Source organism: Cetorhinus maximus, chromosome 15 (genome assembly GCF_964194155.1).
Source record: "Cetorhinus maximus chromosome 15, sCetMax3.hap1.1, whole genome shotgun sequence".
NCBI lineage: Eukaryota > Metazoa > Chordata > Chondrichthyes > Lamniformes > Cetorhinidae > Cetorhinus > Cetorhinus maximus.
This window is the reverse complement of record NC_135893.1, coordinates 37,920,296-37,933,321: the sequence shown is the minus strand read 5'-3', so window position 1 is coordinate 37,933,321 and position 13,026 is coordinate 37,920,296. Positions and strand designations below refer to the sequence as shown.

Below are 13,026 nucleotides of genomic sequence, written 5' to 3'. Positions count from 1 at the left end.
TCCTTGTTTGTATTTCAAGTCTTCAAACTTTTGCAAAAGCAAACCTCTGCCCTCTGACAGCCTCAACAGTGATGAACCATTGATAATTCCGCTTTTGCCATTTACAGCTCCTCTACATCCATCTTTTATGTCTTTACTTGTCTCATTGCTATCCCTTTTTTGCCTTGCTCCAACATCCCTTGCGTCATTTAATCCCTTGCCTCCCACCCTATCACGAACCTTCCATTTTGTCCTTTCCTCACTTTCCCCTTTCCCCATGACTGTATTTCACAGAATCACAGAATTGTTACTGCAGAGGAGGTGGTCATTCGGCCCATCATGCCTGCACCAGCTCTTCAAACGAGCAACTCACTTAGTGTTATTCCCCCGCCTTTTCCCTGTAACCCTGCACATTCTTCCTCTTCAGCTAATTGTCTCATTCCCTTTTGAATGCCTCGATTGAATCTGCCTTCACCACAGTCTGAGGCAGCACATCCAGGTCCTAAACACTTGCTGTTTAAAATCTGTTACATTTCCAGCTCTCATGAAGGTCACCGAGCTGAAACGTTAACTGTGTTTCTCCACAGGTGCTGCCTGACCTGCTGAGTGCTTCCAGCATTTTCTGTTTTTATTCCAGTTTACGCCTACTTACGTTCCCTCTTGGTGGAAGCACCTCAAATCCATTTCCATCTTCTCCTGGTGACCTTGGAGGTTGAGGAATTGACAGACTGTCACATACAACCACTGTGGGGGGGGGGCGCACTGTATGATTTATCAACACATTTTGCCACTTGACCATTTAAATTCCAATTTTTCCAAGCCCGGCATGCTAAAGTCACAGTTAACCTTAACTGTTCACCATTTGCAACAGTTATCAATGGAGTGCTCTACATTGCTGATGAAGATAGCTTACAAACAGGCATCCCCTGATGCACGGGTTGCAACTACATTTTTGGGCATTTTACCAAACGGAAAACTGTGCCTCGACTTTTTACTAATCTTAAACCTACAGACACAAGGATTCATCTTAAATTGATGATTCTATTTCCCACTGAAGCAAGATTTCCATACCTTTTCGTAGTGGCCAGGAGGGGAAAGTAGAGATGAGGGGCGAGAAGAGTGGAAAGTAGCAGATCTTGAAGAAAAAGATGAGCGTGCAGAATGAGGTGCTGAATTGCGAGAGGAAGAGGGAGCAGGAGGTCCAGCAGGCCCCGCTGAGGCCAGTCGAGATAATGGACGGGATGTATTAGACAGATCCCTGTCAATGGATGGGGTACGATTGAGTGGCTTGTGCAACTGCTCAGCAGTAAAGCCAGTTATAATTGCCCATATCTCGTCATCTATGCGCTTCTGCTCTTCCATATCAGGCACAGACTACAAGGAAGTGAAGGAACAAGTCATGTATAAGAGTGTTTACATCGAAAACAATCACCACTGCAATCCAGCCACAAACTTATCACTTAATACTAAACATGCATGAAATCATAGCACAAATGAGGATAATTAATTTTTTTTCTTTATTCGTTTATGGGATGTGGGCGTCACTGCCAATGGGCCAGCATTTATTGCCTGCCCCTAACTGCCCTTGCAACTGAGTGGCTTGCTCGGCCATTTCAGAGGGCAGTTAAGAGTCAACCACATTGCTGTGGGTCTGGAGTTGCATCTAGGCCCAGGCTAGGTAAGGATGGCAGTTTTCCTTCCCGAAAGGACATTGTGCAGCTTGTTTTCAAAATAGTTCTATAAATTTTCTTCCCCCTTTGAACTGTCATGCACTTATTCAAATCTGTGCATCCCACAGGCAAACTCAATTTTCACTGCTGTCCTTTGAAGGACTACCATCAGATGTTAAATCATAAGTGTTAAGGCCAAAATACCATTCAAAAAAGACCAAAACATGCAGTAGAAACAATCAAGGTGGTCACTGGTTTGATAATTCATCCTTTCCCTGCATCACTTTGAGATCCAATCGTGAAGGATCAATGTGATGCCATGGGTCCAATTATGTTCTGACTTAACCTTTATCTGAAGGGCACCTGGAGTATGACTGCAGATCATCACCATTCGCAAACAACACAACTAATCACCAGGGATGAGAGAGAGCGGTCATGTGGAGGGACTGGGATTGTCAGACTTAGAGCAGAGAGGGTCACGGGGTGGGGATTAATAGTGGTGTTCAAAATTATGAGTATGTTTCACAAAGCAGGTAGGGGGGAATTGTTTCCACTGGCAGGAGAGGCAGTAACCAGTAGACTCAGGTTTAAGTGATCGACAAAGAACCAGAGGAAAGGTGAAGAGAATTTTAAAATCTTTTATACAGTCAGTTATGATGATCTGGAATGCGCTGCCTGAAAGTAGGGCCGGGATTTTCTGACCCACCGCAGGCGAGGCGGCGCCCCAGCCAGAAGTCCATTGGCTTGCAGCAGGGCCGGAGGATCGCGGTGACGGGTGGCTGCGGAAAATCCCGCCGTAGGTTCAATGGTACCTTTCAAAAATGAATCAGGTTTATACTTGAAAAGGAAATCTCCACAGGGTTACAGGGAAAGAGAATGGGAGTGGGACTAATTGTCCCTTTCACAGAGCTGGTACAGGCACGATGGGCCGAATGGCTTCCTCCTGTGCTAAAACACCTGACTTCTCAAGCTCTTTGGGAAGATGCTTGAATGATTAGTGTCTAAAACTAAGACAGTTTATTCCATGTACAAATGGTGTATCTAACCTTCTACTATATAGGGTGGCTGAACCCGACTTGTAAAAAAACCTGTGCTACATGCAGGAGGCACATGAGTCTCCAATCCCTACAGAAATTCATTTTGAGTCCTCAATAACAACTTAGATAAAGTAATTCCCTATGCTTCATTTACAGCACACGTGCAAAGTTGTCAAAGATGAGCTTAATAATGAATTGTATATTGTTTTATTACTTTAGTAAACTTCTTTGCAGTGGGAGAAAGAAATTTTAAAAATTATCAAAATGCAGTCTTTAAAATAGCTGAAATAATCTTGTGCATGAGATGGACTGGGCAGGGTTAAATCTACTCTATATGCAGCTTGCACTGTCCACAGTCAGAGAGATTCATGCTCAACACTGTCATGCAGTTTCACTGCTACCTTTGAGGATCGTTTAACCCGAGGAAGTGATGAAGAGGAGCCTAAGAGTTCCCAGATGGCCGCATCCTTCCTCAGCTGGTCCTCAGTCAAAGACAGGTCTTTCTAATGAATGCAATTTTGAACGTTATTTACAACATACAACTCATCCTCCGGCTCAGCAAGGTGCTCCAGTTAACTCAGAATCAGCACAAACACGTACAGGCAAGAAGGTACCATGTAAGCAAATTCTGGCAATATCGGAAAGTACGGCTTGGTTATCTTGTTGAGGTAGGCTAAGGTGAGTAGTTCAAGTCATTGCAGATCAAAAATACAGCAGCTTTGATTTAACATGAAACATCGTCCCTCAAACAATATCAAAGCATGCTGAATGTTAATAGAAACATCAGAAAACTAGTTTTATATATTTTAATTTCAGGCTCTGCAGATGCAAGTAAAAGCCAATAGTGTTTTCTGATCATTGACACCTTTCCAACAGCAAGGGCAAACAAAAATTACTGACCATTTAGAACGATTCCAATTGCACAGTGGATGCCAATTTCCATTTATTATCCAAAAATGGCTTATTCTGATTTTGGCTTAAAATTAATCTTCCGGTCATGGAGTGCATTGTTAAAAAAAAGTTAATAGTCAAGGGGCTTCAACTTAGGCTTAGGAACAGGAGGAGGCCATTCAGCCCCTCAAGCTTGTTCTGCCATTCAATTAAATCATTGTTGATCTGCACCTCAGCCTATTTAACAGGCTTTGCACTAAATACCTCAATATCCTGACACCAGCAAAAAAGGCTATTGCTCCCAGTGCTCATAGTTTCAACTGACTCAGCACCTATGCCTTTAGGGGGAGCGAGTTCCATGTTTTATGCCATTATAGCCAAATTTGAGCCAATATCTGGAAAGTTCAGTTTTAAAAAAACATGATACATGTGACAGGCTGACAGACATTGCAAAGCACATTCATGTTGTAAATTTAGCAGATCAAGATTTTCTGGTCTGTGTGGATTTATCATCTTTACAGTGAATGATTAACATTCAGTTATTTTAATACATCTAGCCTGGGGGAGGGGAGAGGAGGAAAGAGCAGCTTAGAAAAAAAACAGCAATTTGCAAATCTGTATTCAGATACGACTATTGAAATACCTGAGGCAGGGGGAAAAAAATGGAGAAAATGAAAAATAAAAGGTGCAGAGGTTCACCAGGGTTACCTCAAAAGTATCCCCCTCTCTTGTGACCTCTACCACTGAGAAAGGTAAGGGCAAGAAAGTTGTGGGAATATCAAAGAAAAGGCTTGCATTTATATAGCACCTGTCATGAACTCAGGGTGTCTCAAAGTGCTGCACCCCCAACAAAGTACTTTTGAAGTACTGTTGTAATGTATGAAATGTGGCAGCCAATGTGTGCATAGCAAGCTCCCACAAGCAGCAATGAGAAAATGACCACATCATCACCAGCACTATTGCACTACCACCACTCTAACCATTTCCTACGATTTGTCATACTGTTTTTCAGGCATCTGGCAATACATGAGCAGAGGTGAAATATTCCAACTTAATATAAGAAAGACTACAGCAACTGTATTTTGTCCCCTCTACAAACATTGTTCCCAAGCCACAGATCTTATCCTCCCCCCTCCCTGGTTGAACCAGTCCATTTGCAACCTTGCTACATTATTTGACCCTTAGCTGAACTTCTGATGGCATATCCTTTCCAGCAACACCACATGCTTCCATCTTTATAATATCATGTCTCCATGCCTGCCTCAGCTTATCTGCTGCCGAAACTGTCATCTATGGCTTATTATCCCTAGACTTTACGATATCCAATGCTCTCAAGGCCAGCCTCCAATCTTCCACTTGCTAATTGTGAGCTCATCCAAACTCTGTTAGCCATATCCTAACTCACACTAAGTCTCAGTCAAGCACTATCTTTGTGCTCACATTACCTCCTAGTCCTAGCAATGCCTCAATTTAAACTCATCATCCATCTGTTCAAATCCCTGCAGGTCTCGCTCCTCCCTACTGCTGCGTCCTCTGCCAGCCCCATGACCTTCTAAGCTCCTTGCATTCCCGCAATTCTGGCCTTTTGAGTATCTCAAATTTCTTCTGTTCCCACCATTTATGGCCATACCCTCAGTTGCCCGGACCCCAAGCTCTGGAATTCCTTCCCTAAACCTCTCTGCCTCTCTCTCCTCCTTCAATATGCTTCTTAAAACCTACCTCTTTGACCAATCTTTTGCTCACCTATCCTAATATCTCCTTCTGTGGTTCAGTGTCAAAATTTGCCTGGTAACAACACTCTTGTTAAGTGCCTGGAGATGTTTTATGTTAAAGGTGCTTTATAAATGTTGCTATGATGCTGGTTGATGAATATATATTGGCCAGGATACCAGGATCCTGTTTGGACACATCTGGGCAAGTGAAAGATTTGCTGGGAAAAGGATGAAAATAAATTAGATTTTGAAATTGTGCACAGTGCGCTTTTCTCAGAATGATGAGCAGATCTCTCATCTGAACACTGGGCTACGGGGTCATCATTTCCCTGTTCGAATACGATTTTCATGACAAAAGTTGGCCTTGTCACTTCCACATGTCAATCTTTTCTGAATCTATGCTTCTGAACATCTGGAAAATTGCTTCGAGCTACAAAGTTACTCCAAGTTGCAAGGTAGCCAATGGGCAGTGGGAGATGGAGAGGTGATGGAAGGCAATTTACAAGGTTTTAAGCTTAAGACTAAACAACGCAGGAGGATTAGAGTGGGCAGAGGAAAGTATCATTAAAAAAATTAGGAAACAGAGAAAACAGCTTAAAATATAGCGGGAGAAAGAAAGGATTAAGGGGGTGGATGCAGCAAAGGATTTCTTAGTGTCTATTTCAGAGTCATAATATGGGAGTTGACAACAAACTAAATTGATTAAGCTGAAGTGATGAGGGGTTTACATGATGGCAGTTCCATATTCACCAACAGCTACAGGGTATTGGAGCGATACATTGATCTTCCCAGGCCCTTTTTTCCAAGTCTTGACAATATAACAGACATTAAACTTGAGTATTGGTGAAAAAGAGAGACATGCTGTTGAAGCTTTTTGTCTGGCACCCATCAGGACAGACACAAGATTGCCAAATTTCAGACGGAGCAACAATTTATACTATGTGAGAAAAGGGTTCAAGTTGATTCTAATTGGTCGCAGTATTGCCATGGAGAATGCACCAGGGAATTATTGTTTCTCCCTGCTTTCGCTTAACTCAAAAACGGCACATGCCTAGACATGTTCCTTTTGCCTGCAGAGGGACTGGCCAACCAATCAGCAACCTTTTCTCAAGCAGCATAAATTGTTGCTCCCTTTGAAATTTGGCATTCTTGCATCTGTCCTGATGAGTGCAAGAGGAAAAGCTTCGACAGTGTGATTCTTTTATCAGGAATACTCATGTTCTGTCCTACCAAGGAACATCAAATTAATTATACAGCTCATATTCACTTCTTGTTCCGAATGTGAAAATCTGAACATTTTCTTTGGAGGAAATATACATTTATCGCAGTGCCTTTTCTTTTAGACAGGGATATTTTCCTGTCTTCTTTCCTAGGCTCCCTTTGCCAACCATTCAGAATTGAGAGGAAAGGTAGGCAATCTGCTCTCAGTCTGGCTGCTGTAGGAAAAACTGGCAAGTAACCTGGATCAAGGCCAGACATTTGTTCAGCACCTGGCCACCTAAACCTGGTGGAGACAGTAGGTGCACAATTTCATTCGAGGACTCTGCAGTAGCCTCCACTATCTAATCTCAAGGCACAGTGACTTTGCAAAGCAAGGCACGTTTTCACTACTGCAAGCTAACAGCGCAAAGCCAAACCCAAGCAGACAAACATAGCGGTCAAGCCATGAGAAGGACATCACAGCAGGCCCAATGCAAATGCTACCTTATGTCCACGTCTAATACGGGCAAAGAATTGCTCCCTCTGAAGAAAGGGAATAGACAACAGTGAGAGGTAAACTAGCACAAAGCGGTGAACAGTGCGTTAGAGATAAAGCTGAAAACAATAGACCAAAGTGCAGTGGTCTGCCTTGGGAGCATAAAGTAGAAGCGGACTGAAGAAACCCATAAAACTTCACAGTTGTGGTTGTAGAAGCAATATGACTGTAAGATCCATGTATTCAGGCCCTGACTAAATATTATTTTAATTTGCTTTGCTGAGAGAATTTATTACCAGGTCAATTCTACCCCTTCCATTTTTGCCCAATTGGCTAAGCCCTTGGCTCAAAATATTTCTGCCTTTGTCACAGGTTTGTAATGCTGGTCTCAGCCAATCTCAGCAGTTGCTCTACAGGCACCAATTACTCTGCTTTGAAAGAACAGTATCATCTTTTCCATGTACATGTGCAAGACTTGTGTAATGCTCATTTATACGATCCCAGATTAAACTTCAGTCATTGTTAGTTCCACGCATATCAACATCTGTTAATGGCATCTGGGGTAGAGTTCTTGGCAGATCAATTTTTAAGAGAAAAAAAGAAAATTTAATTGCTGGCAGAATTTAATCTTAATACTTTGGAACTTGGCATTTTTTGACTGAAAATGGATCAAAGCTTTCAGTAAGACTCAAAATTCAAATCTAGGTTTTCAGGCTGTGGTCTTACATCAGAACTTCTGAGGGGGATGGTTAATCTTTGAACAATGCTGTGAATATGATGAGACTGGAGGCTTGCATGTTACACTAAGAATGTATTGGATCACATACACAGATGTTCTATTCCACAGGTATATTGTTCTTAGCTACACAATTTGAGCGAAATTGAACAGTGCTGCTCATCTTTGGGAGACTGCACCTGTCATGTAATAAAGATTGTGAACTCATTAGACATGTATCATGTTCATTAGGTTCATTTCTATATGTAAATAAAATATCCCATTGTTAACATTATAGCACTGGCCTCAGTGTTAACTCCCCCACAGCAGGAGATTGGGTTAAAAGTGAAATACATGGATCGAGACATCAACATATCACCATTTTTTACATGGCAGATATTAGGGAGCCTGAGTGATGCTCATGAACATAACTAAATGGGGTGACAGTGCAATAAGAAACTCCATTTAAATTTTGCTGCTGCTGCACTGGTTTCCCTGGGGTTGGGAAATTTGGCAGTGAATGGGTGTGGGAGCTGAGGGCTCCACAAGGTAAGTGCCTTTTCCAGCACTCCTTGTGGGCCAAGTGGAGCAGGAGTGCTCACCCTGGCTGCTCAAGGAAACCTTCTGTTTCCAGTCACAGCCTGGTCACCAGCCTCTGACCCCAACTGCTGATTTCCATTCCAACCAAGTGACAGGGGCAGTCCCCAAGGGGCCCCACCTAGAGCCTCTTGCGGTTAGTGCCCTTTCCCGCCTTCTGGTCAGGCTGTTGGATAGAGGGCAGAGCTACAGGGTGTTGATGAGGCCCTGCTGTTCACATTGGCAGGACTTCCTTAATAACTGCACACTGGGTCCTCACTTCCCTGTAATCGCACCAGCTCCTGCTCGCTCAGACTGTTATCAAGAAATGTCACAACACAGACAACAAGCAACCTCCAAAGCCTTGAACTATAAATATCAAAACATTATCATGAAAGGAGAGTGGCAGAAAATTCAATCCTAAATAATCACAACTTAAGGTTTTGTTCAACAATCTTGATCACCAGTAGGAGACACCATGTCGAGTATCACCAAGTTCTTAAACCTGCAAAGTTCTAGGGTCCAAAGGATTTAAATTGAGAGAGTCTGGAGCTGTACCTTGTCTCCCTGAAATGCCTCTGGAAGCTGCCAGTAGTAGGATTCCTGCATGTGCTGCCCAAACTGTCCAAAAGAGAGCTGTGGCTGCCCGTCTCTCACTGTCACCGTGAATCCCGAGGTGATGCGTGTGGTGCGCTGGCGATTCACCAGCGAGAAGTTTTGGAAGTTGTTTGGTGGAACAAATGGACTTGCAACCTACAGAAGTGAACAGAACGAAAGGTCATTTGTTTAACTGCTTATAAATCATATCTGATCATTAAGGCCTTACAGTATCATCCAAACCAGGCAACTTACACAAGAACTATGATATACAAGTGTTACCGAAAAATCACTTGCAACAGAATCACACAGAATTGTTACAGGACAGAAGGAGCCCATTCGGCCTGTCATGTCTGCACTGGCTCTCTGAAGGAACAATTTGCCTTGTGCCATTTCCTCAGCTTCTCCCCGTAACCCTGCACGTTCTTCCTTTTTAGGCAATAATCCAATTCTCTCTTAAATGCCTTGATTGAATGTGCCTCCACCACACTCTCAGGGAGTGCATACCAGATCTTAACCACTCACTGTGTGAAAAAGCTTTTCCTCATATCACTTTTGCTTCTTTTGCCAATTACTTTAAATCTGTGCCCCCTTGTTTGCGATCTTTTCATCAATGGGAATAGTTTCTCCCTATCCACTCTGCCCAGACACCTCATGATTTTGAATGCCTCTATCGAATCTCCTCTCCAAGGGAAACAGTCCCAACTTCTCCAATCTATCCACATAACTGAAGTTCCTCATCCCTGGAACCATTCTCGTAAATCATTTCTGCACTCTCTCCAATGACTTCACATCGTTCCTAAAGTCTGTGCCCAGAATTGGACACAATACTCCAGCTGAGGCTGAACCAGTGTTCTATACAAGTTTAACATAGCCTCCTTGCTTTTCTACTCTAAGCTCCTATGAATTAAGCCCCGTGATACTGTATGCTTTAACCGCTCTCTCAACCTGTACTGCCACCTGCGATGATTTGTGCACATATACCCCCAGGTTCCACTGCTCCTGTACCCCCTTTAGAATTGTACCCTTTATGTTATATTGTCCCTCCGCACTCTTCCTAACAAAATTTATCACTTCACACTTCTCTGCGTTAAATTTCATCTGCCCATTCCACCAACTAGTCTATGTCCTTTTGACATTCTACACTATTCTCCTCATTGTTCACAACATTTCCAAGTTTTGTATCATCTGCTAATTTTGAAATTGTGAAACAAAATGATCCTTTTTAAGTAAAGAAACATTTCATTCTGTATAACTTCAATGTGATCTTCTCTAGTATTCTAATTTACTTTAGGCAAATCAATAGCGTGCTATCCAAATTTTGATATGGATGGGATGGGGCTGGGAGGTGTAGAGAATTAGTGAACAATTTCTGCTTAAGACTCTGATCATCCTTACAGAGATTGTGCACAACATCCAGTCAGAAAGACAGTTACAACACAAAAAGATGGTTACACATATCCAACAACATCTGTCCCTTTGTCAACATCTGGAGAACACCCATCAGGAAGAAACAACATTGAGCTATCATCATGCTGTGATGCCCTGCAACAAAATAGTTCCAAAATGGATGGCCACCAGACAGTCAAATAGGAACAGGCAGGTAGCACAGGAGTCCCCTGAGTGCATCTCAATCTCCAACTAGTATTCAGTTCTGAATACTGATGAGAATGATGGTTCATCTGGGGAGTGCAGTTAGAGCCAAGTCCATGGCACTAGAAGCGGCTCAGCTGTACAGGTGGGTACAAGAAAGATTGGAAGTGATAGTGATAGGTGATTCAAAAGTTAGGAAACAGGCAGGCGTTCCTGTGGCCGCAGACCTGAATCCAGGATGTCGTGTTGCTTCCCTTGTGCCAGGGTCAAGGATGTTACTGAACGGCTGCAGAGCTCCTTGAGCGGGGAGGCCGAACAACTAGCAGTCCTGGGTCCATGGTGGTACCAACAACATAGGCAGAAAGAGGGATGCAGTCCCACAGTCAGAATTTAAGGAGCTATGTCAGAAATTAGCAAGTAGGACCTCAAAAGTAGTAACCTCTGGATTACTCCCAGTAACCACACACAAGTCAGTACAGGAATAGGAAGACTGAGCAGATGAATGTGTGGCTGTATAAATGGTACAGAAGGGAGGGCTTTAGATTCTTGGGACATCAGGACTGGCTCTGGGGGAGGTGGGACCTACAGACTGAACATGTTGCATTGAAATAGAGCTGGGACTGAGTACCTTGTGGGATGATCTGCTAGTGCTATTTTGGAAGGTTTAAACTAATTTAGCAGGGGTGTGGGAACCAGGAAGAATTATCAGAGAGGAATGCCAAGGTGCACAGAATGCTGAGAGAGATAGCACTATAGTAGGGAATAGTAAGTTGTTAGATAGGGCCAAAGTTAGAGAGAAAGTAATAAAGTCTAAAACAGGATTAATGTGCATGTATATGAATGCACAAAGTGTACTTAATAAGATTGGTGAGTTACAGGCGCAGATTAACATGTGGAAATATGATGTTGTGGTTATAACAGAGGCATGGATCAAAGAAGGGCTGGACTGGGTGTTAAAATATTCCTGGGTACAAGGTGTTCAGGAAAGATAGGAAAGAAAGAAAAGGAGAAGGAACTGCAGTTTTGATGTAGGAGGACACTGCAGTGCTGGAGAGAGAGAATATGCCAGTGAGGTCAAGGACAGAATCTACCTGAACAAAAATTAGATTGCTCAGTGTAATCCATAGGCCACCAACTCGTGGAAAGGTTGTAGAGGAACAAATTTGCAAGGAAATTACCAAGAGGTGCAGGAATTATAAAGTAGTTATAATGGGGGCCTTTAATTATCTGAATATAGGCTAGGATAGTTGCAGTGTAAAGGGCAGAGTTCCTAGAGTGTGTTCTGGAAAATTTTCTACATCAGTATGTTTCCAGTCCAATGAGAAAGGAAGCACTGCTAGACCTGGTTCTAGGGAATGAGGTGAGCCAATTGGATCAAGTGTTGGGGGCAGGGGGTGGGGTTGTGGGGGGGGGCATTTAGAGAACACTGATCATTATATCATAAGGTTTAGGCTTGCTATGTAAAAGGACAAAGAACAATATATTGTAAGAATAATTCACTGAGGGAAAGGCAACTTCAATGAGGTACAAACGGATCTGGGCCAAACACACTAGAGTCAAAGGTTGGCAGGTAACGCTGTAGCTGAACAATGGGGTGCCTTCAAAGAAGAGATAGGTCAGGCACAGTCAACATATATTTCCTTGAAGGGGAAAGTTGGGCAAACAAATCCAGAGCTCACTGGGTGCCAAAAGAGTAGAGGTTAAGATAAAGAAGAAAATGTGTGCTTATGAGAGATTTCAGGTGGATAATACAATGGAGAACCAGGCTGAATACAGAAGGTTCATAGGGGAAGTATAAAAGCAAACAGGCTCACTGGCCTGTAATTACCTGGTTTACTTTTGGAGCCTTTTTTAAACAACGGAACAACATGGGGTACCCTCCAATCCTCCGACACCTCACCCGTGGCTAAGGACATTTTAAATATTTCTGCCAGGGCCCCTGCAATTTCTACACTAGTCTCCCTCAAGGTCCGAGGGAATATCATGTCAGGCCCGGGGGATTTATCTACCTTTATTCGCTGTAAGGCAGCAAGCACCTCCTCCTCTTTAATCTCTATATGTTCCATGACACTACTGCTTGTTTCCCTTCCTTACACACTATGCCAGTTTCCTGAGTAAATACTGATGCAAAAAAAGCTGTTTAAGATCTCCCCCATCTCGTGAGGCTCCACACATAGACAACCACTATGATCTTCAAGGGGACCAATTGTGTCCCTTACTATCCTTTTACTCTTAATATACTTGTAGAAACCCTTTGGGTTTACCTTCACATTATCTGCCAAAGCAACCTCATGTCTTCTTTTTGCCTTCCTGATTTCCTTTTTTAGTATTTTCTTATATTTTCTATACTCTACAAGTACCTCATTTGCTCCTTGTTGCCTATACCTGCTATAGACCTCTCCCTTCTTCTTAACTAGATCACCAATATCTCTTGAAAACCAAGGTTCCCTATGCCTGTTAACTTTGCCTTTAATCCTGACAGGAACATGCAAACTCTGCACTCTCAAAATTTCGCCTTTGAATGCCTTCCACTTACTGAACACATCCTTGCCAGAAAACA

The 13,026-nt window shown here is 42.9% G+C and overlaps 1 protein-coding gene across 1 annotated transcript in view; it reads right to left on the bottom strand.

Moving 5' to 3' along the window:
* The window catches only part of hspg2 (heparan sulfate proteoglycan 2), a 524,258-nt gene that overhangs the window by 208,037 nt on the left and 303,195 nt on the right, over positions 1-13,026 (bottom strand). The window contains exon 33 of the mRNA XM_078558280.1: positions 8,835-9,029. Within this exon, the coding sequence (XP_078414406.1) occupies positions 8,835-9,029 (195 nt within the window). The remainder of the gene's footprint in view (positions 1-8,834; positions 9,030-13,026) is intronic.